This window comes from Terrapene carolina, unplaced genomic scaffold (genome assembly GCF_002925995.2).
Source record: "Terrapene carolina triunguis isolate 2854851 unplaced genomic scaffold, T_m_triunguis-2.0 Scaffold62, whole genome shotgun sequence".
Taxonomy (NCBI): domain Eukaryota; kingdom Metazoa; phylum Chordata; order Testudines; family Emydidae; genus Terrapene; species Terrapene triunguis.
In genome coordinates, this window is record NW_020664413.1 from 43,986,622 (window position 1) to 44,009,880 (window position 23,259).

At 37.2% G+C, this 23,259-nt stretch overlaps 1 protein-coding gene across 1 annotated transcript in view; it reads right to left on the bottom strand.

Moving 5' to 3' along the window:
• The window catches only part of CERKL (ceramide kinase like), a 94,750-nt gene that overhangs the window by 19,525 nt on the left and 51,966 nt on the right, over positions 1-23,259 (bottom strand). Inside the window, exons 3-4 of the mRNA XM_024204057.2 lie at positions 13,937-14,068; positions 3,990-4,053 (exon numbers count right to left, since the gene is read on the bottom strand). Coding sequence (XP_024059825.1) covers positions 3,990-4,053; positions 13,937-14,068 — 196 coding nt within the window. The remainder of the gene's footprint in view (positions 1-3,989; positions 4,054-13,936; positions 14,069-23,259) is intronic.

Consider the following 23,259-nt stretch of genomic DNA (forward strand, 5'->3'; position numbering starts at 1 on the left):
GAAGACTATGTAGGCTGCACGTACACCAAGACAGCTGAGCTCAAAATTTTGCTCTATGCATTTTTATTGATACCACAAGTGGCAGAGATAAGATATAACTGAAAATGCAGAAAAAAAAAGTGTGGCTTCAGAAGAATAACAGAACTTTAACTGCGTATAGTCATATCTCGAAAGAGATCAAAACTTCACTGCTGCATCGGCTATTCTAAAATCTAAATACAACATTAACACCCTTTATTTCTGCTCTCTCTGATGTATACTCCTTTGCACTTCAGAGTAGAATTAAATATATGTAAATAAATATCTAACAACTCATGTATAAATCAGCTATGCGAGATAGTTTAAATAAGGTGCTGAATACTCTTGCCATTGGATTACTCATGGATAAAATTAAGCTCTTGCTTAAGTTCTTTGCTGGATGAGGGACAGAGCAGGACCTTGCAGGATCAAGCCATAAATGCGTGTCAGTGTTTATTAATTGCCAGAAATATAATAAAACAAGGCTAAAACCCATTTCAAAAGAGCTAATCCTGACTCTATGCAAACACTTGAGGGATATACCAAGGCATAAAACCCTACTACCAGCAATCCTTTGCATGAAGGTACTTAATCATTGTTTCTGTAGTAGGTAATTAAACTCCCACCTGCTGTGGCTATAGAGGAGAATGCTTTTGTCTGTAAAAGTACTGCTGTGGCTAGTGTCTTTTTTCTGTTTCTTAAACAGCTATTAAGCAGTTTTACAAAGCAATGTATGTGAATGTTAATAGAAGTTTCCCCAGATAAACATAATTTAATAATAAAAATATGGGCGTTAGCACTCTCCAATGTTAGGAAAAATTTTAAGAATAAAATTGATGTAAAAGTTTGTTCAGAGGACATTACTTAAACTTCTGCATGCATGCATCTTCTGTTATATTCTTGCAACTATATCCAAAAATTCAGCCAGTTTTATAATGGTAAACTCTTCGGAAAACAAAATATATCCTATTATAAATACTGAAGTTGTATTCTTTCAACTTTGACACTTTTCCTCATCTCATAGTTTTTTCTTACTTATGTCTTTATTTTTAAACCAGGATCCACCTCATCCCCATCAAACAAGAAAGGAAGTTCTGGCTAAAAATTGCCCACATAAAAACCATTAAATCTCCATGACACAAAAGGTTGGCACATACTTCTTTTCTGCATGTTAATGGCAGTCCTTGGTTGTTTGTCTGATCTTATTTTTTGTTGTTGTAAGATATCAAGATATGAAGACTTATGTTGCATTCATTACTGCCTTAATCTTCCATAGGATGATATAAAGCCAGAACTCCTGCAAGCACTTTAATGTGAACCCTGTAAGTGGGTTTTCACCCCCACATAAGATTCAGCAAATTCATGGTTGTATTTTTTGTTTGTTTATAGAAAAAGCCTCTGTTTGCTGGGCACTTTCTGTACATTCAGGAAGGTCAGCCTGCTAGGAGGAACTCACAACCTAAGGACAAGGTGAAGGAGGTCATATCCTGGAATCCACATGGCTACAACTACACCGCATAGCCCAAGGACAGACAGACAAGGAAAACAAATTTTTTTTAATATAAATCATCAAGAACCACTTTGTTTAGACAAGAATTAGTTTCTATTGAGCTACTCTATGGGAGTCTGTGAAGGCCTCCAATGGGAACAAACAGTCATCAGGTGCAATATTCTTACCAGTTTTCATTGACACCTGTCTAACCTGAAATATTTTTCTCCGAAATCCATGACATTTTAAGCTCTTGATTAGGGAGAAAAGACTTGCATGCATTTTCTATGCTTTTGTCATAGTTCAGACTGGATATAAGAAAACAAAGCTAAGGATGTACAGCAGGCTAGGACTAGTAGCATCACCAGGGCATAATCACCATATCAGTACCAAGGTTTGGTATTAGTGTGAGAAATTGAGCACCCTACCAAGCCCTAGGGTGGGGTGGGAGATGTCCTGGTTAAAGCTGATTTAAATGTAAGCCTAAATCCAAGTACCAAAAGGGAAAGAATCATTCATCTTGCAAGGCTGAAAACAAACCTAACTCTAGCTGTCCAAAAGCTAAATCCAGCTGCTGGGACTTATATCTATCTGCCCTGTCTTGCTCAGGAAGAGAATTTTGGGGAGTAGGTTCCTCAAGATGGTTTTCCTTTTGGCTCAAGGTCCAGAATCCTCTCCCTAGTTTCCCAGGGTTATTAGCTACAGTTTCTTCAGTTCCCTGCTCTCACTAGGAACATTGCCTCCCTTTTGCTTTAGGTACAGAGGATAGGTTTTGTTGGGGAATTGCCGGGGACTGCCCCGGTGAAGCAAGGGCTGCTGCTTTCTTTCCTAATGATGGAAGCTGCAGCCATTCAGAGTGAGCAAAAAAGATGATCCCTAGACACAGTGCACAAAGAACTCTGGCAAGAAACACAACATAGTGCCTTTTCGCTACCTTGATTTAGATTTTGCATTGCTATCACCATAGCTGAAGTAGATGCAATGTGGTAGTTGCTAGCCAGCCACCAGAACTGCCTGTCTGTACATCTCACTTACCTACAGAAGGAAAAAAAATGTAACTGAAGAGAAGATAGTTGCTGAGCTACAGATCCATGGGAAGAGAGGGCAATTCTTATGATTCCATAGGCTGTCACTGCCTCTCTCCCACCAAGCCACAGAAGTTACCTTTTCTAATCCAATTTTTGGTTAAAGAGATTGCAAAATGTAAAAATAGACCTTTGAAGTAATTTTCAGCTACACTTTTTTTAATTTAGAGGGTTTAGCAATTCATATGTTTTTGGTTTTTGTCTTCCCATACATTTTAAAATCCTTCCATTAATTAAGAAAAACAAATTCTCATGAAGGGGAAAAATTTGACAGAAAATGGAAGTCTTGTATAGGTAGAATTATCTGGGGTAGTCTTGTATAGGTATAGGTTGCCTCACACCAACATTCTTCAGCCACAAATTAGAAGGGACTCCCTTTGTTGGTTAGGAAGCAAATGTAACAGAAGGCGAAAATATAAATACTATTTTTGGAAGTGACTATATCTCTAAGCTAATATCAAGTAAGAGAGGTAGAACTGTTCTGGAAGTAATATTGAGGCATAATTTAAACCTTCTTATATGGATCACTGGAAAAAGTAAAAGAAAATACAAATTCAAAATAAGGCTGTAAAAATAGCCATTAGACTTCCATGCTATATAGCACTACAGTGTTTACACAGGGCCTGATCCTATTCCCACTCATGTCAAAAACAGTACTACTGACTTCAAAGGTGACAGGATTGGGTCCATATAATTTCTATTAATATTGTCAGAAAACATATTTCCATTCTTTGATTAAACTTAATTTGAGTCACTTTTTGGGAGTTTTAAGGAAAAAAATTTCAAGTTTAACATTTATTTAAGAGAAAAGTATTGAACTTCACATTAGGAACCATTTGTATGAATAAATCTATGAGTTTAAAGCACAGCAGCTCTGTCATTATTGCAAATACAGAAGGTTGACATTTAAGAGAAAATGATCTGAGAAGCCTTTAATGTTTATTTGGGGGTGGGGGATTAGGCCTGCACAAGAGAGTTATGGATTACTATATATTCAATAATCAATAAAGAATATGAAATTTAAAATTACTAGGATAATTTTTGAAAACAAAAGAAATAATCACATTAGAGGCGCCAAGTTTTAGAACAGAACTAATCTATTTGGTCCAAATATGTACCTGAAAACAGGGTAATAAATTTAATACAACCTAAAATTTTATCAGCAGGCATTCTATAAATTAACTAAAATTGTACCTACGTAAGCTTTCAAAGGGGGTAGTTCAAAGCACTCTAGGGAACTTTTAGTGCATGGCAGCAGGGTCCATGGGACAGTAGGCCAGTACAGGGTAGACTTACACCTCAGCTTGTTGTGAACTAAGTGCTTGTTTAGACAAGCCCTATGTGATTATTATTAGACAGCTCACCGTAAAAAGCAAAACTAATAATACCAAACTTACCCATCAAATGTGTGGAGTTCACATTCCTTAAGCACTGAGAGAGCATGTCCTTCATATTCAGTTACTATGAAAGAGATTTTAATAATTAAAATACTGAAAGTTTTAAGAACTAACTTCAAACAACTTATTTTTATCACTCTCATATGAACATAAAGTAATAAGTCAGAATTTATTTTTGCTTATATTTTGATCATTAAATGCATTAAAAGTATTAAATGGCTTGCAAGTTTAACAACTTTATAAACAAAAAGGTCAAAATCATACTCGATTACAGAAATTATTTGGTGGTATCTGATACATAGCCAGTTTCTAATTTAAAGCTGGTGTTTTCAAATTCATAGGATGAGCAATATTTGTTCATAGGTCAAAAATACAAGTTTCTGTAATGGCACAGTTGGCATATTATTGGAAAAGTTTAAGCCTATCATCAGATAGAAGTAAATTATCTAAATACTAACCACATTCAACTGGCCATGTTAGAATATGCAAGCTGCTTAACTAAAAATCTGAGTTAAACATAGAAATATGAAATAAAATCAAATACCAGATTTATAACACAATATAACAGAATATAACACAAGGAGCAAGGTGGCACAAGTATACACCAGAGTCTGGTAGCCTCTGGAGGAAATGAATCTGTCACTCTACATTGCTGTCTCTGTGATTGTTGATGCCCTGTGTAGTACTGAAAATGCCAATGAAGACAGGATAAACTGGCATACTACAGATGGCACAAAGCATCATAACCACATTTAGCATTTTCAAGGACAGCTTTGCCAGAAGAGACAGCCCAGCTGCATCCACCCATCAAAGATTTCTGCTGACTGACATGACACTTGCAGATGGATTTTTTGTGTAAGAATGTGCATCATGATATGCAAGATTAATCTTTCATGCTTGTCTGTCCTGGTGCTAGTACAGTTCAAGCTTTTCCTCCAATGTTTCTGGATATTGTTAAAAATATTAGTTTTGGTGTCTAAAATAACGATTCCATATCCTGCAGTATTATCTACCCCAACATTATATTGTAATATTTCTATTGACTACTCAGATGCTGCTGACATGAATGGAAAGCTTTGAATTAATAAGTACATTGAATATTTGTACTCTTCAATATTTATTTAATTTGAAAGAGATATAGAAAGTGATGTAATTTGCAGGCATTAATTACATATTACAATATATTTTTCATATTCATTACAATAACAGAATGAACATCAGCAGAGAACTATCATTCAGCATTGCTAATGAATTTCCACAGTAATAAGTTCCTGTAATTATAAACTAGGTTAGCATACAAGGGGAGAATTTGAAGCAGTATGCTATCTTGAAATCAAAGTTCGTAAATTAAAATTTTGCTGCTGAAGCATATATTGTTGCATGACCACAAACAGTTTTCTAGCATTTTTTACAATATTAGCTTCATAGAGAAGTATTCTTAGGTGGATAAAAAGCTTAATATTAAGGCACTGGTGCATTCAGCTTCTTTGTTCTTTCAGGTGGGAATTTAAATCCCCTCAACAACAGCTATAGTACATGAAAAATAAAAGCAACTAACATAACACAGTTGGCAAATACATTGCTTTTGATGTGAAGATATAAAAAAGGCTCAAATATTATATCATTAGTATTTCACTGTGATAAAAAAAATCATCCTCCGCAACCACATGATTAATAATGGGGCTACACCAAAACTTTTTAAATGAACATGGCAACTTTTAGACAACTTATTATGACAGTACTGGGAAAAAATAAAAATGGTATGCTTGCTATGCTAAATTAGATTTTTTTTTTATTTCTTTTTCTTTTGATTTGTTCAAATGTACTCACAGGCCTCTTAGTGTAATATACATCCATTTACAATGAAATCAACTCACAAAGAGCTTATACAAAACACACACAGCACACACAACTCAATACATTCAAGCCACCTCTTTCAGTCAAACATATGGATGAACAAAAAGACCATGAAGCACACTCTGAAGAATGAGAAATTTTGTTTATTGTTGAGCCAGTGAGGGAAGTGAATTTCAGAGCTAACATCCTCTTTTGAGAACACAGTTCTTTTTTCCCCTCTAGGGTTCAAATCAGGGAACAATATGCAAACCCTGCTGGTCTCAACTCTCGCAATAACGCATTAGGAGGAGAGTTTCCAAGATACCTAAAAGCTTAATCAAAGCAAAACAGCAGAGGTAGATGGCATCTATTTTGAGCTCTTCTGGGAAAGGGATCAGGTATCTGGTGTTTCCAGCAGAAATCCAAGGACAAGGCACAGAAGTGCTTTCCTAATGGATACAACTCTAAACAGGAGGTATAACCAAAGAATAAGGTCCAAGGCCAGCACAGAGAAGCTTGTCTAAAGACTATACATGCAAACTAGAGCTGGGCAGAGAAAGTTTGCTTCATTTCAGAATGAAAGTCAAAAATTCCAAAATTCTTTGCAAAAGGGAATGGAGCCCCAGGTCAGGAGCAGTTCATGAAACATTTAGATTTCGATAAACCAGCAAATTCCAAGGCAAAAATGTTTCATCTGACTTTTTTGACCTTATGGAAGTGGTTTAAGATTTAAAGTGGCAGCGTACCTAGAAAAGAATACCTAATCACTATCAAGAACCAAAAGCTGTGAAACACTGTTCATAAAGAAACTACACATGCCTCTGAACTCATTAGCGGTCATGTGACAGTGCTCTTCTTCGGTGAACCTTACTAAGAGTGCATCTGAGCAAACTAATCACTGGATCAGGCAGCAAAACCTAGATTTGGTGCCTGACGGCTCCCCAACATTCAGCTCTTATTTTAAAGCCACATATTCATAGCTACCAGAGCCCCATATCTCAAGTAGCCCACAAGAAACTAAGGGTTCAAGGATAATCCCTACAATGCAGATAAAGACAAAAAGACAGTGAGCAAATCGTTTTGGCCTTTCAATATGTGGGACAGTTCAGCATGACATGTATAAATACTGGTTCCTTAGCCACAGACTAAGCCCAATAGGATTACAACTGCTAATGTAGAGCAACAGATTAACTGGTGCTAATACTTGGAGAAAAAAGCTAAAGTCCTCTGCCAAACTTTATTTACTTTATAATCAATAAAAAGTGTAAGTTTTCAGCTGTATTGGACTCTCAGCTAGCCCATTGGGGCCCTAAGAAGGAATATTTGCCCCCTCCCCTCCCAACACATACTTGGCTTGCAACTACAAGGGGCTTGAGCTGCTTGGGGCCCTAAGCAATTGCTTAGTCTGCTTATGCCTAGCGCTGGCTCTGACTCTCAGTACGCAAGTTTCTTACTATGTAATTTTATACAAGCCCTACCAACGTGTTATTTTACAGTTTGCTTTGCAGCTAAATGTTATAACAATGTATCAGCTTTAAATGATTTGACACTATAATGCTAACCTTTCCCAGAAAAGGCAGATAAAGAAAAGAGTAAGATAATGAGCAGTGGTACATGTTACATTGCAATTTACTCATTTACCTATATCACATTCTCAAGCATGTGTGTGATATAGTAGTGAAGAGGTTGAGTATCTCTCTCTCACACACACAGTCAGATTCCTAAAAATACATCACTATATAAAATATATTACTACAGAAATTATAATTAAAGGTAATCTCTGGTGTGCTTCATAATATATGGAAGAAAAACACTAATTTAATATTAGTATTATAAATAGCAAGGCATAAAATATCCAAATTTCTGAGGAAAGTTTTGTATTATCATTTTCCACCAGCAAAAATTTTTAATATCACAGGTATAGGTATTGCCAGCTACCTTCTTGTATTCTGTTCTATATATTATAACTCTCTACAACCATTCTGAAAAGATTATTAAAATATTTTTGATTGTTTGGGGGTGGGAGAGAAAACAAATGATATATAAAAATATTGTGATTTTTACTGTACTAACTAGCCACATTCTTATGTCACTTCAGAAGTTCAAGTTCACTGTATGACACTTTTGAACAACGTGTTTTAAGTTTTGAAGATGAATGTATGTAGCTGTTAATTTATAATGAATGCAGACTGAATCCTTAGCACAGAGGATTCTTTGAAGATTTCAGAAAACAATGTTTATTCTAAGTACCTAATATTACAGTATGTATGTGAACTATGGCACATAATAACCTTACTGCCCAACAAAATCCAAAGCCAATATTTGAAAGGACATCAACATTGCTATTAGTGAGGTACCTAAACTTCTAGAAAGAGTACAAGTGAACACTACCAAAACTTTTATTCATTCCCAATTAAAACTGTTCTAAATGTACAAATAAATGTGTATTTCTATACTAACATTTATAGAACTGTCATGTAATTTTCCCAGTTTACCTGTAGGAGGTGTGTTAGGCAGCTAATAAATCTTGCAGTACCCTGGATATTGCCAAAGTAGAACTGCCTTCAGAATAATATGTTTTTAGTTAGTTCAGACAGCATTTTATATAATAAAAAAATGAGGAATAATTTAAAACTATTCTTTTGTTAGTAAGAGAAACAGGTGGTTAATGTCATTACAATGGTGCTTAGTTTCATTTCCTATTAACTAACATATCTACAAAAGCTTTTGTATAAACTTAGCTATTGGCAGGTTATTTGGTTTATAGAAAAAAACTCCATTAAACAGCTATTGCATAAACAGTGTTAACAGACTAATGATAATATTACTCTTTTAAAAAGTTAAAACATACCCTCTGTTTATTTCCATTTTTTAAAAAAGCAACTGAGGCAGAAACCAGCTAGATGAAAGATGGTTAGTCTTACTTGTGCACATTATTAAAAATATTCATAGCGACTCTTCATTATTGTCATACCTTGTTATTTCAGTATATCTGTTACAGATTATACAAATATTTAAATGATAACTAGAACTTGTATAAAGCTGGAGATTTTTTTCTTAAAATTTGAGACTAAGAAAAGTCAAAATGCTATTGTTAACTGACTAATTACCAGTATACAAGAAAATTAGTTTCTATTCATCTATGTGTGTTCCATGCCTCACCTCCTATTTCTTTAGTTGAACTTACATTACAAATAAAATTATTTTTAAAACAAACACAAATATTGGCACTAACATCATACACAAACCCAACCACATTATTATTCTATTATATTCTTTTGCCTAACTTTTGGGCCTGCTCCTATCATTTTTACATGTGCAATCTCAGTGAAATCATGGGACTACTCACATGAGTAACCACTGCCTGATAAGGCCATCTGTCTGTATTTTGTCTTGTCTGGGAAGTGATCCTGTTTTCATTTACTTTAATAGAAGCAGGTTTGGGCCCTTAAATTGTAAGGTGCATAATCTTTGGTGCAGTAACCTGTCCTTTTACATGTGCATAAGGTATGAAACATATTAATAGTGACATATTAAAAAATAATTAATATCTGAAAATGTAAAATTGTTTGGGGTATGAAAATTTTTAATCCCACCTGCCCGTAAATTTGCTCTCTTCTGACTGGAAGCACAGATTCTGGGTTTCTCTCTCTCCCTTCTAGAACAAATAGGCAGAAAAAAATGGCCAATCAGATTGATGGATTTTTACTCCCTGTAGCAATGACTTCTCTACATTCCCCATATGATTCCTTCTGAAATGAAATAAATCCAGTTAAGTTTTTGTATCTCCCTACTGTGGAAGAATAAAACATCTCCTTTCTTTTCAGGAACCAAATCCCTTTATAGCAGTATTTGTGCTGAATCAACCCGCTCACAGAAAGCACATTTATAAGTAAATAGGATTAAATTTGTCCTTCCATGCCCGGACCTTCAACACCACACATATTGGGATCTTAATTGTAATATCTTAGAAGACATCTGAGAAGGAAAGGAACAGGAAACATGACTGACAACTATTTTGGGGGAATAACAGGAACTTGTCTACTGTTTCCTCGCTTGTCTACTGTTGTAGTTCCTCTGAAGTTATGCTTACCAGCTTGTAATTGCCAGGATCACCTCTGGAGCCTTTTTTAAAAATTGGCATCCAGTCATCTACTACAGAAGCTGATTGAAATGGCAGGTTACAGACTACAGTTAATAGTCCTGCAATTTCATATTTGAGTTTCTTCAGAGCTCTTAGATGAATACCATCTGGTCCTGGTGACTTATTACTGTTTAATTTACCAATTTGTTCCAAAATTTCCTTATTTCCTTTATTATCACCTCCATCTGGGACAGTTTCTCAGATTTGTCACTAAAAAGAATGGTTCAGTTGTGAGAATCTCCCTCACATCCTCTGCAGTGAAGACTGATGCAAAGAATTCATTTAGCTCCTTTGCAATAGCTTTATCTTCCCTGAGTGCTCCTTTAGCACCTCAATTGTCCAGTGGCCTCACTGATTGTTTGGCAGGCTTCCTGCTTCTGATGTACTTTTAAAAAAAATTGCAGTTAGTTTTTGATTCTTTTTTTGGCCCGCCTAATTATACTTCTACATTTGACTTGCCAGAGTTTATGCTCCTTTTTATTTTCCTTGGTAGGATCTGACTTGAAATTTTTAAAGGATGCCTTTTTGCCTCTAACCACCTTTTTACGCTGTTCTTTAGCCATGGTGGCATTCTTTGATCCTCTTATTTTTTTCAATTTTGGGCTATTTTTTAAATTTGGGCTAAATGTTTAATTTGAGCCTCTGTTGTGGTTTCAATGCAGCTTGCAGGCATTTCACCTTTGTGACTGTTCCTTTTAATTTCTTTCTAGCTTCCTCATTTTTCTGTAGTTCCCCTTTGGTGGGCTTCTTTGGAATTTCCCCCAACCCCACCCCACAAAGATGTTAAATTTAATTATATTATGGTTTCTATTACTAAGTGGTTCATCTATATCCACCTCTTGGACCAGATCCTGTGCTCCACTTAAGACTAAATCTAGAATTCCAGGACTAGCTACTACAAGAAGCAGTCATTAATAGTGTCTAGAAACTTTATCTCAGAATCCTTAGCAAGTGTTCCTCAGCATTCTTAGCCCTCCAGACATATGTGACAGACAGTAGAAAAAGGAAAAAACTCGTTCTCCAAAGGTGAAATCCTGATCTCAATGAAGTCAATGGTAAAACTCCCCAATTGTATTGTCTCCACACAGCCATGCTACAGAAGTCAAGTACATAGTCAAAAAGTAAACTTATTGAGCAATAATTGGCAATTAGGAAGCGGGTGCAATTCTTTCAAGCCTTACATTCCATAGATCAAGGGTGTAACCTAGATTGTGAACTCTTGGGAAGAAGACCATCTTTTTAATAAGTGCACAGAACCTCTACAATGGGGCCGAGATACTGATTGGAACCTCGGGTACTATACAAATAATCAATACTTCTCTCACTAAACAATTCTTAGTTCCTCTCTACTTTATAGAAAACGAATTTGTAGATGGATTTTGAAGTACTCGTGTACTGAAAAAAAATTCAAATCCTTTTTAGAGACTTAGTATAAAGAATCAAACTTCCTAGATCCAATACAGGGTGGTTACAAATTAATTTAACTGGTTCCAGCAAACCTTCAATGATTTGGAGTGCTACTTTCTCTTGTAGCTCCAAGACCTCAGATAATTTATTCATCTAACTGGGTACAGCTACAAGCTATTCCATCCACTCTGTCCTGGAAGTCTTTGTGTCAGCTGGAAAAGAAGAGGAAGCTTTAAGACAACTACAGCAAGGGATGAAGCAGAGGGGTCGCTATGACTGGTTTCTCCTCTTCCTGAGTGTGCATCTGATTCTAGATCAGGTAGTACCTCCTTTCCAGAGGACTCAGATGGAGGAGGCTAAAGAATCGCTACAGGATCCTTCATCTTCTTTGGAGGAGACTTCCCAGGTGTAGGACACCTATGCCTCTTTTCACTACCTTTCACTAAGAGGCCACCGATGCAGAAGGCAGAGGATCATAGGGCCTCATAATCTACAATACTTACACAAAAATATATTATGTATCTATACAAGGAGGCACCTGAAGCACCAAATATTTTCCTATATTATGAATCAGACTCCCAGGGATGTGGAACTGCAGCAGTATGGAATGAAATCAGCTTATCAGAGCTAAGAAGTCCACCACACTAAATTTGGATCCAGCAGCAACTGTATACATCCTGGATCCTTTGAGAAAAAGAACTTGAGCCAGACCCTAGATTCCTAATAGTACCAACACACTCACCCACACTCTGCTGAGGGGAAGATAATTCCATAGAAAATATTTGAAGGAACTAGTCTGACAAATCCCCTGGGAGAAATAGTTAAGGCTCTGCACAGATGACTGTTTCACATCATCCAACAGGGCTTCTATCAAGTCTCTGGAGACCGCTGGGTCAGGCGATTTGACTAGACAAGTCCAGCAAGCACCCCGGTGCAGACAAGTGATCTGACTGCATCCAAGAAACCCTATAATTCTGAAAACTCCTAGGATTTGGAGATGCTTACCCCACTGGGATACAGCCAGATCGAATGGCGATATCTTGCCAGACTATGGCTTTTTCTCCCCTGTGGTCTCTTGGAACTAATGGCTGAAACTATAAGTGGTTCTTTCCTTGACTTCATCCAAAGAACACTGATCCCTGAATGGAGTAATTTTCCTCAAGGCAGAAAAGGCACTTTTCATGCCTATCTGATGTGGGATATAATGCAGGGCAAAAAAAAAAAAAAAAGTCATAAAATATTTGTTTAGACTTATGTGCATCATCTTGCACAACACCAAAAATGACCTAAATTTACCCCCAAAATTTGAGGAAACATTTGAAAAGTAAAAATAATAAAACAAACTTTTTGGCCTTTAAGCAAATACAACCTGCTCATTGGTGGGTGTCTATCCATTGGGCCAGGACTGGCAGGAATATGGAAATGTAATAATGCAGCTTTTGCAGCATTAGTGTACGCTTGAAAACAATTTTGGAAAAAGTTACTACAGTATAGAAATTGAAGTTGTGCTGGAAAAGTAATCAACACTTTAGCTAAGATCAAGACCCCAGGGTGCATCCTGTTCAACCAGGCTAGGGACTGGAGAGAAATTCAGGGGACTGGGGAAGGAATCCTCTTCCCCACGTAACAAAGTGCTTTCCAGGACACTCATCAGAAGCTATTTTACTTCAATGTACCTACAATCCCTTATGGGGGAGGAAGAATGGGAAGATCCACAGAGCAGCATTCCTCCCACCCCTGTACTTTATTGCAGAGGTGACTCATACATAAACAGTGTTCCATGCTATGTGAGATCTCTTTCTCCCCTAACCTCCCACACATGTGAGGCTACAGAAAAGGGAGCTGGATTTGCTTCATTGACTACAAAAAGGGGTTAGTACCTTCGGCATGGGAATAAAAATAGTCAAAAGGAGGAATGGATTTTGTTTTTACATTTACATCCATGAATAAAAATCACCACTACCACAACTTGGGAAAGCCAGACCATAAAGTCCTACATTATTTTGTGGTTTCAGATAATATCCTGGTTCATGCAATCTCTAATGTAGTAGTTTAAATCATCACCAGAAACCTTCAATGACATGGTAGCTTTGTAAATTCCCAGCAAATTTACATCTGTTCAGCTGATCAGGTTTGATCCAACTAGCAAGGGTCTGAGTTAAAGCAAGAACAGCCTTGTGAAAGGAAAGGATTATATAGGAAGTTTAATAACTCAAGAAGAGTCCACAAATAAAAAACATACATCATCAGACCCATGTGAGATTCAAGCTTTCCTTTTTTAATAAATCAAACTGCAATGTAAAAAACCCCACACAAAGTGTAAAATATTCCTAAAGTAGAAAAACTATAAAAATAAAATATAATCAATAAATAATGGAATTGCTAAAACTAGAGCAGTGAAATGAAATAAAACCAGATGGGTAATATTGCATTTAATTCAATTCTCAATGCACTACTTGCACATAAAGCCAATAAGGATTATCAGTAAATTCAGGTTGTCTTGGTTGCTTACGTATCAGTTTAAAAAAAAGGATTAAATCATGTTCAAAAAGCAACTTACCTGTGACGTCAGTTTTGATGTCAGCAAGCTTAAAGAGAGGTGCAACTTGTTCATGATAAACATGAGTAGCTTCTCTTTTATGACTGTTTGGGTTAACAAATACTTTTAGGAACTTTGGTCTATTTGGAAAGCCTAAAAAAAAAAGCACAAAAGGTTTCAAGACAAATACCATTTGGATATTTTTACAGGTGAATCAAACTTTCTAAGCAAACATCCTTGAGAATACTGGGAAAGCTTTACATTTAAAAAAAAAACCCTAAACATATTAATAACGTGTTTTTGACTTGGTTTGAGGGTAGTAGTTATAATAAACCTAGAGGCCCTTATTGTCTTCTTGAATGAGTGTGCTCATTATCTTAATCTGACACTTAATCCTGGGGCCACTGAAGCGCTGACCTGCTTATTAGTCTACAGCTAAGAATAACCAGTAGGAGCAAGTTAGTCACCATCACGTACAGCATTATGTGCCAGTAACAGTGAGTCTGATCTTGAGCTGTAAAAACTGAGGACTACTATGTAGAGTAACTGTTTCTTTGGTAATTCTCTACAATGTATGATTTGAACAAATTCATAATGAATTTTACAGTAAATTAATATCTGTACATGCATGCTCTCTAATAGAGATACCTACATACATATATGTGTTCTGTGCAGTACTGCATTCAAGTGTAAATTCAGAAAACATGTAATACAGTTTGTTATTCAACTGTAAGCTTGCACAAGGGTTCAAGAAGGTTGCGAGGGAACAGCATTAATACTAGCAGAGCTGCTAAGCATAATGCTTTCAATATGAAAGTGCCTTACGCTCAGTTGTACTAAGTGAAAAAATTATCTCCAAAGCCAGAAGGAGACATAACTAAAAATTTTACTTCTCACCCTAAATGGGACATTAGTTCAATCCTTAAAGCCAGATACATCTTGCAATTGCTGATTAGGATCCCTGCCTTTTCTTCACTCACCTTACTTCGAAGATTGAAAAGGAATAACAAAACATCTGAACACCCATCTGAACATTTGAATTTTAAAAGGTGCCTATACCATACTCTAAGAGACTCAACAAATGCTAATAATAAAGCTATTTCAATGTCAAGGAAAAAATATATTTTTGCATTGCAGACAATTAACTTTTCCAAGTATCAAAACCTTGAAAACTCTAGGAATAAAAATTAGTACTACTAACCCATTTGTCTTGATGAATGTAAATTAAAGGACTAAAATTATTAAAGAATGTTTACTGTATATTTTCATCTTCACTGAAAACTGAAAGGAAGTATAGAAAAATCGAGCCCAGTTCTTCAAATATTGATACATAATCTTGTCAAGATTAGCTATGAGCACCAAAATTAAGGAAACAAACAAAATAACCTGATGCTGGAGGAAGCAAATATTAATCACAAATCTCTTCTTCTATAAAAGCTTACAGTAACTTTAAAACTAGTTAATCCAAAATGAGTACCCTACAAAACTAGAGAGACTACTATTACAGTGGCTCAGCATGTTTACTGTCTGCAACAGTCTGGCAGAGTGAATCACTTTTAATAATTATCCCTTAAAATACCAAGGGTCTCCAGGATGATATGCAACTAGAATAGGCACAATAGGAACACAAAGCAAAAATACTTGACAGAACTGAACCTTCTTGAGTGTTATAATTGTTTTAGAGATTTTGGTCATATGTACATTTGAGAATCAGTTTCAGATATACCCCACCCCAGAAGATCTGTACTTTTTTTGGCATTTAGTTTCCTTGTTTTTCAGATTCCTCATATTATGGTGATAGCCTTTCAAGCAGAAGGTGTCTGGACAGAGTTACTTTTAGAGCCTTTCTACTCCTTCCTTGAATAGGCCAGGATGTGTCTTTTGGTCCCAACCACTGGTCAGAGAGATCTCTTGAACTAGAAATTTACTGCCCTGATCATGCTTCCAAAAATCTATTGTTCTGTAGTTGAGGATTTAAATTCATTCTTAAACATAGACCCTACTAATACAAGACAATGCCATGCCACTGTACTGTAGGCTATCCTAATTAAGTTTTAAACAGCATATTTATTAACCAATACCTTTACTATAAGTCATTTGGTACAAAATTTTATGTATGCACCTCTCAAAGTAAAGCCATAGACACGTATGAAATAGCAACAACATAGTAACAGAGTAGAAAAATGTTTACTTCTATTCCAGTTTGAATAATTTTTCAAATCAACTCACAACCTCAAGGCCTTGCTGAAGTGAATCTCTAGGTTCATTGTAAAAATCATTGACCCTCTTTCTCTGAGGTAGATAAAGAAGGTCGGCACTCTGATTGCCCAGCCCCCCCTCCCAGTCAAATAAGCTATTTCCCTTGTAAGTAAACATGATAAATAGCAAAAAGCACAAATCAAGACTATAACTGAGACATGAAATTTGCCCCTGTAGATGGTGCTATTAATGAGCTGCCTGTAGGGCTCTTCCTTTTGCTCTTTTCTACTGATAACATTCAAACACCATGAGAAACAAAATGGAGAAGTTATTCACCTTGTGCAGTAACTGGAGTTCTTGGAGGTATGTGTCCTTCCTTTCCCCCTCCCCCTCCCCCTCGCCCTCTGGGTGCTCCATCCCAAGCATGCATGAACCTCTGTTCCTTTGATCGGAGATTTTTGGTAGTGCCCATTCAGCGTGCGCACACACCTCACACATCCTCGTGCCCTGCAATGAGAATATATAGGGCTGCGCGGGCAAACTGCCCTCAGTTCCTTCTCTACTGAAAAGTCCTGCAAAGGAAATTCTAAGCAAAGAGAAAGGAGGTGGGTAATGGAGCACCCATAGGGACATACATCTCAAAGTGTTCCAGTTACTGCACAAGATGAGTAAGCACTTCTTCAAGCAGTGTCCCTGTGGGGGCTCCACTCGAGGTGATTCCTGAGCAGTATTCCCACAGGCAGGAGGGTGCTTCGGAGCAGAGTCTAGTATTGAGCACAGAACTGCATTTCCAGCTGCAGCATCTGATCTAGAAGCATGAACCAAAAGCACAGGGCTGCAGCTCTGCAAATTTCAGTCATAGGAAGATCCTTGAGTAAAGTCATAGACACAGACTGCGGCCTCTAGAAGGAGGCTGAATGTTGGCAGTCTCATAACATGAGATAAATACACCCAAAAATCCCCCTCAAGAGTCTTTGGATGGAGATTGTGGATCCTTTGGATCTGTCTGCAATTGAAACAGTTTGGGAGGCTTTCTGAATGGTTTGGTTCTGTCCAAATAGAAGGACAATGCCCTTCTGACATCCAAGATAAGGAAGATTTTTGCCTACTCTGATGTGGTTTCAGGAAAAAAAAGAACTGAGAAATGAATGGTTTGGCTGATGTGAAATTCAGAAGACACTTTAGGTAAAAAACTTAGGATGTGGTTGTAATTAAACCTTTTCCTTGAAGAACACTGCAAAGCCGGCAGGATCTGACATTAAAACCCTCACCCTGCAGTCACAAGTGATAGCCACCAAGACAGCTGTTTTCATAGGCAAAACAAAAAACATGTAGCTAATGGCTCAAAAGAGTTTTAAGACTATTAAAAAGAAGGTTTAAAGCCCATATTGGACTAGGTTCTCTAATCTATGGAAAATGATTCATCAGTCTGTGACGGGTTGGGTCACAGAGAGTCCCTTGGGACTGATGTGCTGAGACTACCTCTGAGCCCGTTTTCCCTGCCAGCTTGGGACTTCAGAACCCTGTCTTGTTGAGCCAGATACACTAATCTGCTGCAGCACAGACCCAGGGTCTGACCCACAACCTCAAAGCTGCAGACTTAATTGAAAACGGCTTAGCAAGTGCTCCTGTCTCTAGCAACCAGACACCCAACTCCCAATGGGATCCAAACCCCAAGTGAATCTGTTTTATTCTGTATAAAGCTTATACAGGGTAAACTCAAATTATCTGCCCTCTATAACACTGATAGAGAAATATGCACAGCTGTTTGCTCCTCCGGGTATTATTAATTAACCCAGAGTAAGTAATTAAGCAAAAAGTGATCTTATTAAGTATAAAAAGTAGGATTTAAGTGGTTCCAAGTAATAACAGACAGAACAAAGTGAGTTACCAAGCAAAATTAAACAAAACAAGCAAGTCTAAGCCAAATACATTTACATTTAAGAAACTGATTACAGATAAAAATCTCACCCTCAGCGATGTTCCAATAAGCTTCTTTCACAGACTGGACTCCTTCCTAGTTTGGGCCCAGCAATCACTCACACACCCGTAGTTACTGTCCTTTGTTCCAGTTTCTTTCAGGCATTTGAACAGTCTAGATCCATCCTCTTTGGAGCCCCCTTTCAGGTAGTTGAAAGCAGCTATCAAATCCCCCCTCATTCTTCTCTTCTGCAGAGTAAACAATCCCAGTTCCCTCAGCCTCTCCTCATAAGTCATGTGCTCCAGCCCCCTAATCATTTTTGTTTGTTGCCCTCCGCTGGACTCTTTCCAATTTTTCCACATCCTTCTTGTAGTGTGGGGCCCAAAACTGGACACAGTACTCCAGATGAGGCCTCACCAATGCCGAATAGAGGGGAATGATCACGTCCCTCGATCTGCTGGCAATGCCCCTACTTATACAGCCCCAAATGTCATTAGCCTTCTTGGCAACAAGGGCACACTGTTGACTCATATCCAGCTTCTCGTCCACTGTAACCCCTAGGTCCTTTTCTGCAGAACTGCTGCTTAGCCACTCAGTCCCTAGTCTGTAGCAGTGCATGGGATTTTTCCGTCCTAAGTGCAGGACTCTGCACTTGTCCTTCTTGAACCTCATCAGATTTCTTTTGGCCCAATCCTCTAATTTGTCTAGGTCCCTCTGTATCCTATCCCTACCCTCCAGCGTATCTACCACTCCTCTCAGTTTAGTGTCATCTGCAAACTTGCTGAGGGTGCAGTCCAAGCCATCCTCCAGATTATTAATGAAGATATTGAACAAAACCAGCCCCACGACTGACCCTTGGAGCACAAAACTCCCACTGGGACCTGAGGTCTCCAGAACATTCTTCTCAGACAGTAGCTGGGACTTGTTAGAAGGAAACCTAGTATTCCTACCTTTCTTGTCAAAAACCACAAAAATAGAATGTGAAGCTCTCTGCACTGCAGACACCAATGCAGGTACTGCATCCCCTGAGGCTTTCAGTGACTGAAAACTTGACAGGGCACTAAGTGTGCTCGGAGCCCTGTGGACAGAGGGTTCTCTGATAATGGCCCCCCAACCCCCAAGATCTGCTTTTGAAGGAGGAGCAGATCATACACTTACTTACATAATCCCAACTATACACATAAAATGATGGGGTCTACATTTACCCGTTACCACTCAAGAAAGATCTTGGAGTCACTGTGGATAGTTCTGTGAAAACATCCTCTCAATGTGCAGCGGCAGTGAAAAAAATGAACAGAATGTTGGGAATCATTAAGAAAGGGATAGATAATAAGACAGAAAATATCATATTGCCTCTATATAATTCCATGATACACCCACATCTTGAATACTGAGTGCAGATGTGGTTGCCCCATCTCAAAAAAAATATATTAGAATTGCAAAAGGTTCAGAAAAGGGGAACAAAAATTATTAGGGGTATGGAACAGCTGCCATATGAGGCGAGATTAATAAGATTGGGACTTTTCAGCTTGGAAAAGAGATGACTAAGGGGGGATATGATAGAGGTCTGTAAAATCATGACTCGTGTGGAGAAAGTAAATAAGGAAGTGTTATTTACTCCTTCTCATAACACAAGAACTAGGGGTCAGCAAATGAAATTAATAGGCAGCAGATTTAAAACAAACAAAAGGAAGTATTTTTTCACACAACGCACAATCAACCTGTGGAACTCCTTGCCAGTGGATGTTGTGAAGGCCAAGACTATAACAAAGCTCAAAAAAGAACTAGATACATTTATGGATGATAGGTCCATCAATGGCTGTTAGCCAGGACAGGCAGGGATGGTGTCCCTAGCCTTTGTTTGCCAGAAAAGCTGGGAATGGGAAACAGGGGATGGATCACTTGATGATTACCTGTTCTGTTCATTCCCTCTGGGGCATCTGGTATGGGCCACTGTAGGAAGACAGGATACTGGGCTTGATGGACCTTTGGTCTGACCCAGTATGGCCATTCTTATGTACTCATAATATGGGTGTCTCCCAAACAGCAGAGGAACTAAGAACATCCATCACTGACCAGGATAGCTTCCCAGCAGAAAGGACATAGCTTAAATCCTAGGGATCCTGGCATACCCCAGACCAAACTTCCAGAATAACCCCTCAAACCGGGGGGGGGGGGGAGATGGGGAACTACAACAACCCCAACAAATAATTAAACAAACTAAACTAACTAACTATACTAAGAACTAAGTCTAAGTAAAGCAGGCACACTCAATGCTCCATCTCAGACCAAAAACATGGAGAAAGAACTGAGGGAGGTTCACTTGCACAGCCATGTATATCCTCACTATGGGGCACCAGGAGGTGTGGAGTGCATGTATGGGCTGAATGGACACTGCTACCAACTATCTCTGCTTAAAGGCACAAAGGCGGATGTGCACCTGAAGTGGAGCATCCTTAGAGACACTACTCGAAGAAGAACCATCAGGTATGGCTCATCCTAGTTATTTATATCATGTATATCTTTACATCCTGGAAGAACAATCCTTGGTTTTATGGTATTATCTAAGAGAGCATCAGACAAAACAAATGTGTTGGAAAAAACTTCCGAACAATTCAATTATAAATTTGCATGAGTCATCCAGATATATTTCCATAGAATTCTCAAGGGAACCTGATGCTGGGCTCCTTTCCTCTTCCAATATCATGGATCCTCAAAGAATAAGTAGCACTCTTGCAGTAGATGAATCCTCAAGAGATCACTTGAAGGCATGAGTCTCCTACAGAAACATGTATCTTCACAGAGAGGATACTAATGGCCTGCTCCCTTCCAGGTATATGTCCTTCCTTCCTGAATATCTGTACTTCAAACAGAATACTTAAAAAGCTCCTGATAAAATCCACTCAAAAGATGAGCCATATTTAACCATCCAGAAGACAGTGTGTCATTTTGGGTTCAGCTGCTGAAACTGACATTTATAGCATTTGCTATAACCAAGGTATATGCTTTTATGATGTTTCAATATTGAGTAATATGTGTACTCAATAATGTTAATGATTACTAATTTTTATTTTATATTAACTGCTTTGTCAGACTATGAGAAAGCAAAACAAGGAAAGCAATGTAAAAGTATATTGCTGAACCATAACAATGTCATTATCATAGTGATATAAATAAGCAGTACAGCTGAAAACACAAAGGTTCTCAGGCTGTAACACTTCATAGTTGCTACTATAAGACTGATAACCCAAGTAGTTTACTGTAGAATTACAGTGGCCTCTGATACTATCTTAATATTTTACAAGTAGATGGACTATTAAGAAGTAACGAGACTTAAAAATGTAGAATATAACAATATAATTAATTAGAACAAAAGTGGGACAAAAATTCATTTTCATGAATTATTACTTTGTCTAAAGTATAGAGAGAGAAATCATGCATGCCTGTAGCAGAGGCAGAATTCCTATTTTTCCAATATTTTTACCTGTGGTGAAGTGAGCTGGCCTCAACCAACTTGGGGGAAAATAACCTTTTTAACTTTATACCATATCACCATTTTAATTGTACGTAGTCTAATTTGTCTGTAAAATATATATTTAAAACTACATGAACAAATAAATCTTACTATGAACAAACTAGGGAGAGAAGAGTTAGGGGTTGTGAAGGTTTGTATAGAATATGTGAAAAGCTGGAGAACTTTAAGCTGTTGGAGAACTGTAGGGATAAGACATACACAAAGAATGGAGTTATAATTTCACTGCCTGCCTAGGATCAGGAGAAAGGGTGGGGGGAGGGGCGGCAAGAGAGATAGCAAAATATTGCTACCCCACTTAAACTTTTAAATAGAAAACTTAAAACTTTATTTTTTTAAGATGCCTGTGCCCAAAAAGGACTATGCAAAGTATTAAAGTAATCTGGGCATTCAAATGAGGATAGGTATACGGCACATTTTAAAATCTTTTTAAAAAGGTAAATTTTAGGAGATTTGCATCTGAAAGTTTCATCATTTTACCACAAATTCATTACTGCAATTTTTTTCCCCTATAAAGAATCTAAATTGCAATTCTAAAAATTTACAAATTGGTCTATCATTTAAATCTGGATTATTCTTTTCTTTAAAAAGTGAATTATTATTGATAAGTAGATCGGAGATATTACATGGATCCTAAAGTAATTCTTTGCAACACTATCCATTCACAGGAGAGAGCTGTTAATATAAGGAATAAACCATAATAATGTTATGTTCTGCTTTTTCATTTTTTTTTTTACAACGTAGCTGGTTTAGAAAAACCAAAAAGAGTTAACAAACAACAAAATTTTATTTATAAAAAAGTAAGCATCATTGACTTAAATTATTGACCAGTCACATGCAATTGATTGTTCAATATTTCAGCATGAAGAAATAGCTATACTGATTATATGATTTTGTGTGTACTAAATGGTTGCCAATAAACATGACTGGAAGATGGTCATGGCAATAAACACTAGTTCAGGGGAACAGTGAAAAAAAAAGTTTACCATCGCATAGCAAGTGTTAAAATGCAGCAAATGAGCCTGGACTTCTGAATTATGTATTTGCCAAGAAATAATTTCACCTTTAATGAAAAACTTTGTACAAAAACAAATTATGAATTGAAATCTTCAGAAAATCTCTTGAATTTAATAAATAATGATTGGTAACTCTTATTGCCAACATATACAATAAATAAGATTTACTACTAATTTGCAGCTGACTTCAGTCCTTCAGCCCTCTGGTATCCTCACAAACTGATATTCTGTTCTATTGTTTACCATAGCTCCTCCATCTGAAGTGGACCAGCAATCTAAAACAGAATGGCCAACTGTTCCTCTGGTACTAACACATGTGCTAATATGCACTAGTTTAAACTTGATCTATCAGTGAATCAATGAACCATGAAGGGTGGGGGTTAATCAGGGTGTTTGGAAAACAAAGGCTCATAGGGCAGCAGAGACGCTACTCTCAGACACACATCTGTGCTGTTTTCAGTACTTAGCTTTATGGCAGTAGGTTTCTGTTACAAAAGTTAAGAGCTTGGAATCATGTCACTGCCATGTACATTTATAACTATTTTACACAATAAGCAACGTCAAGTATGTTACGCATAAGAAAAACTAATAATGTGAAACAAAGATTTGTTAGTGTAACTATGGATACGCACCACTGTTAATGTTACACTAACCAAAGTTAATGTTTAACATTAAT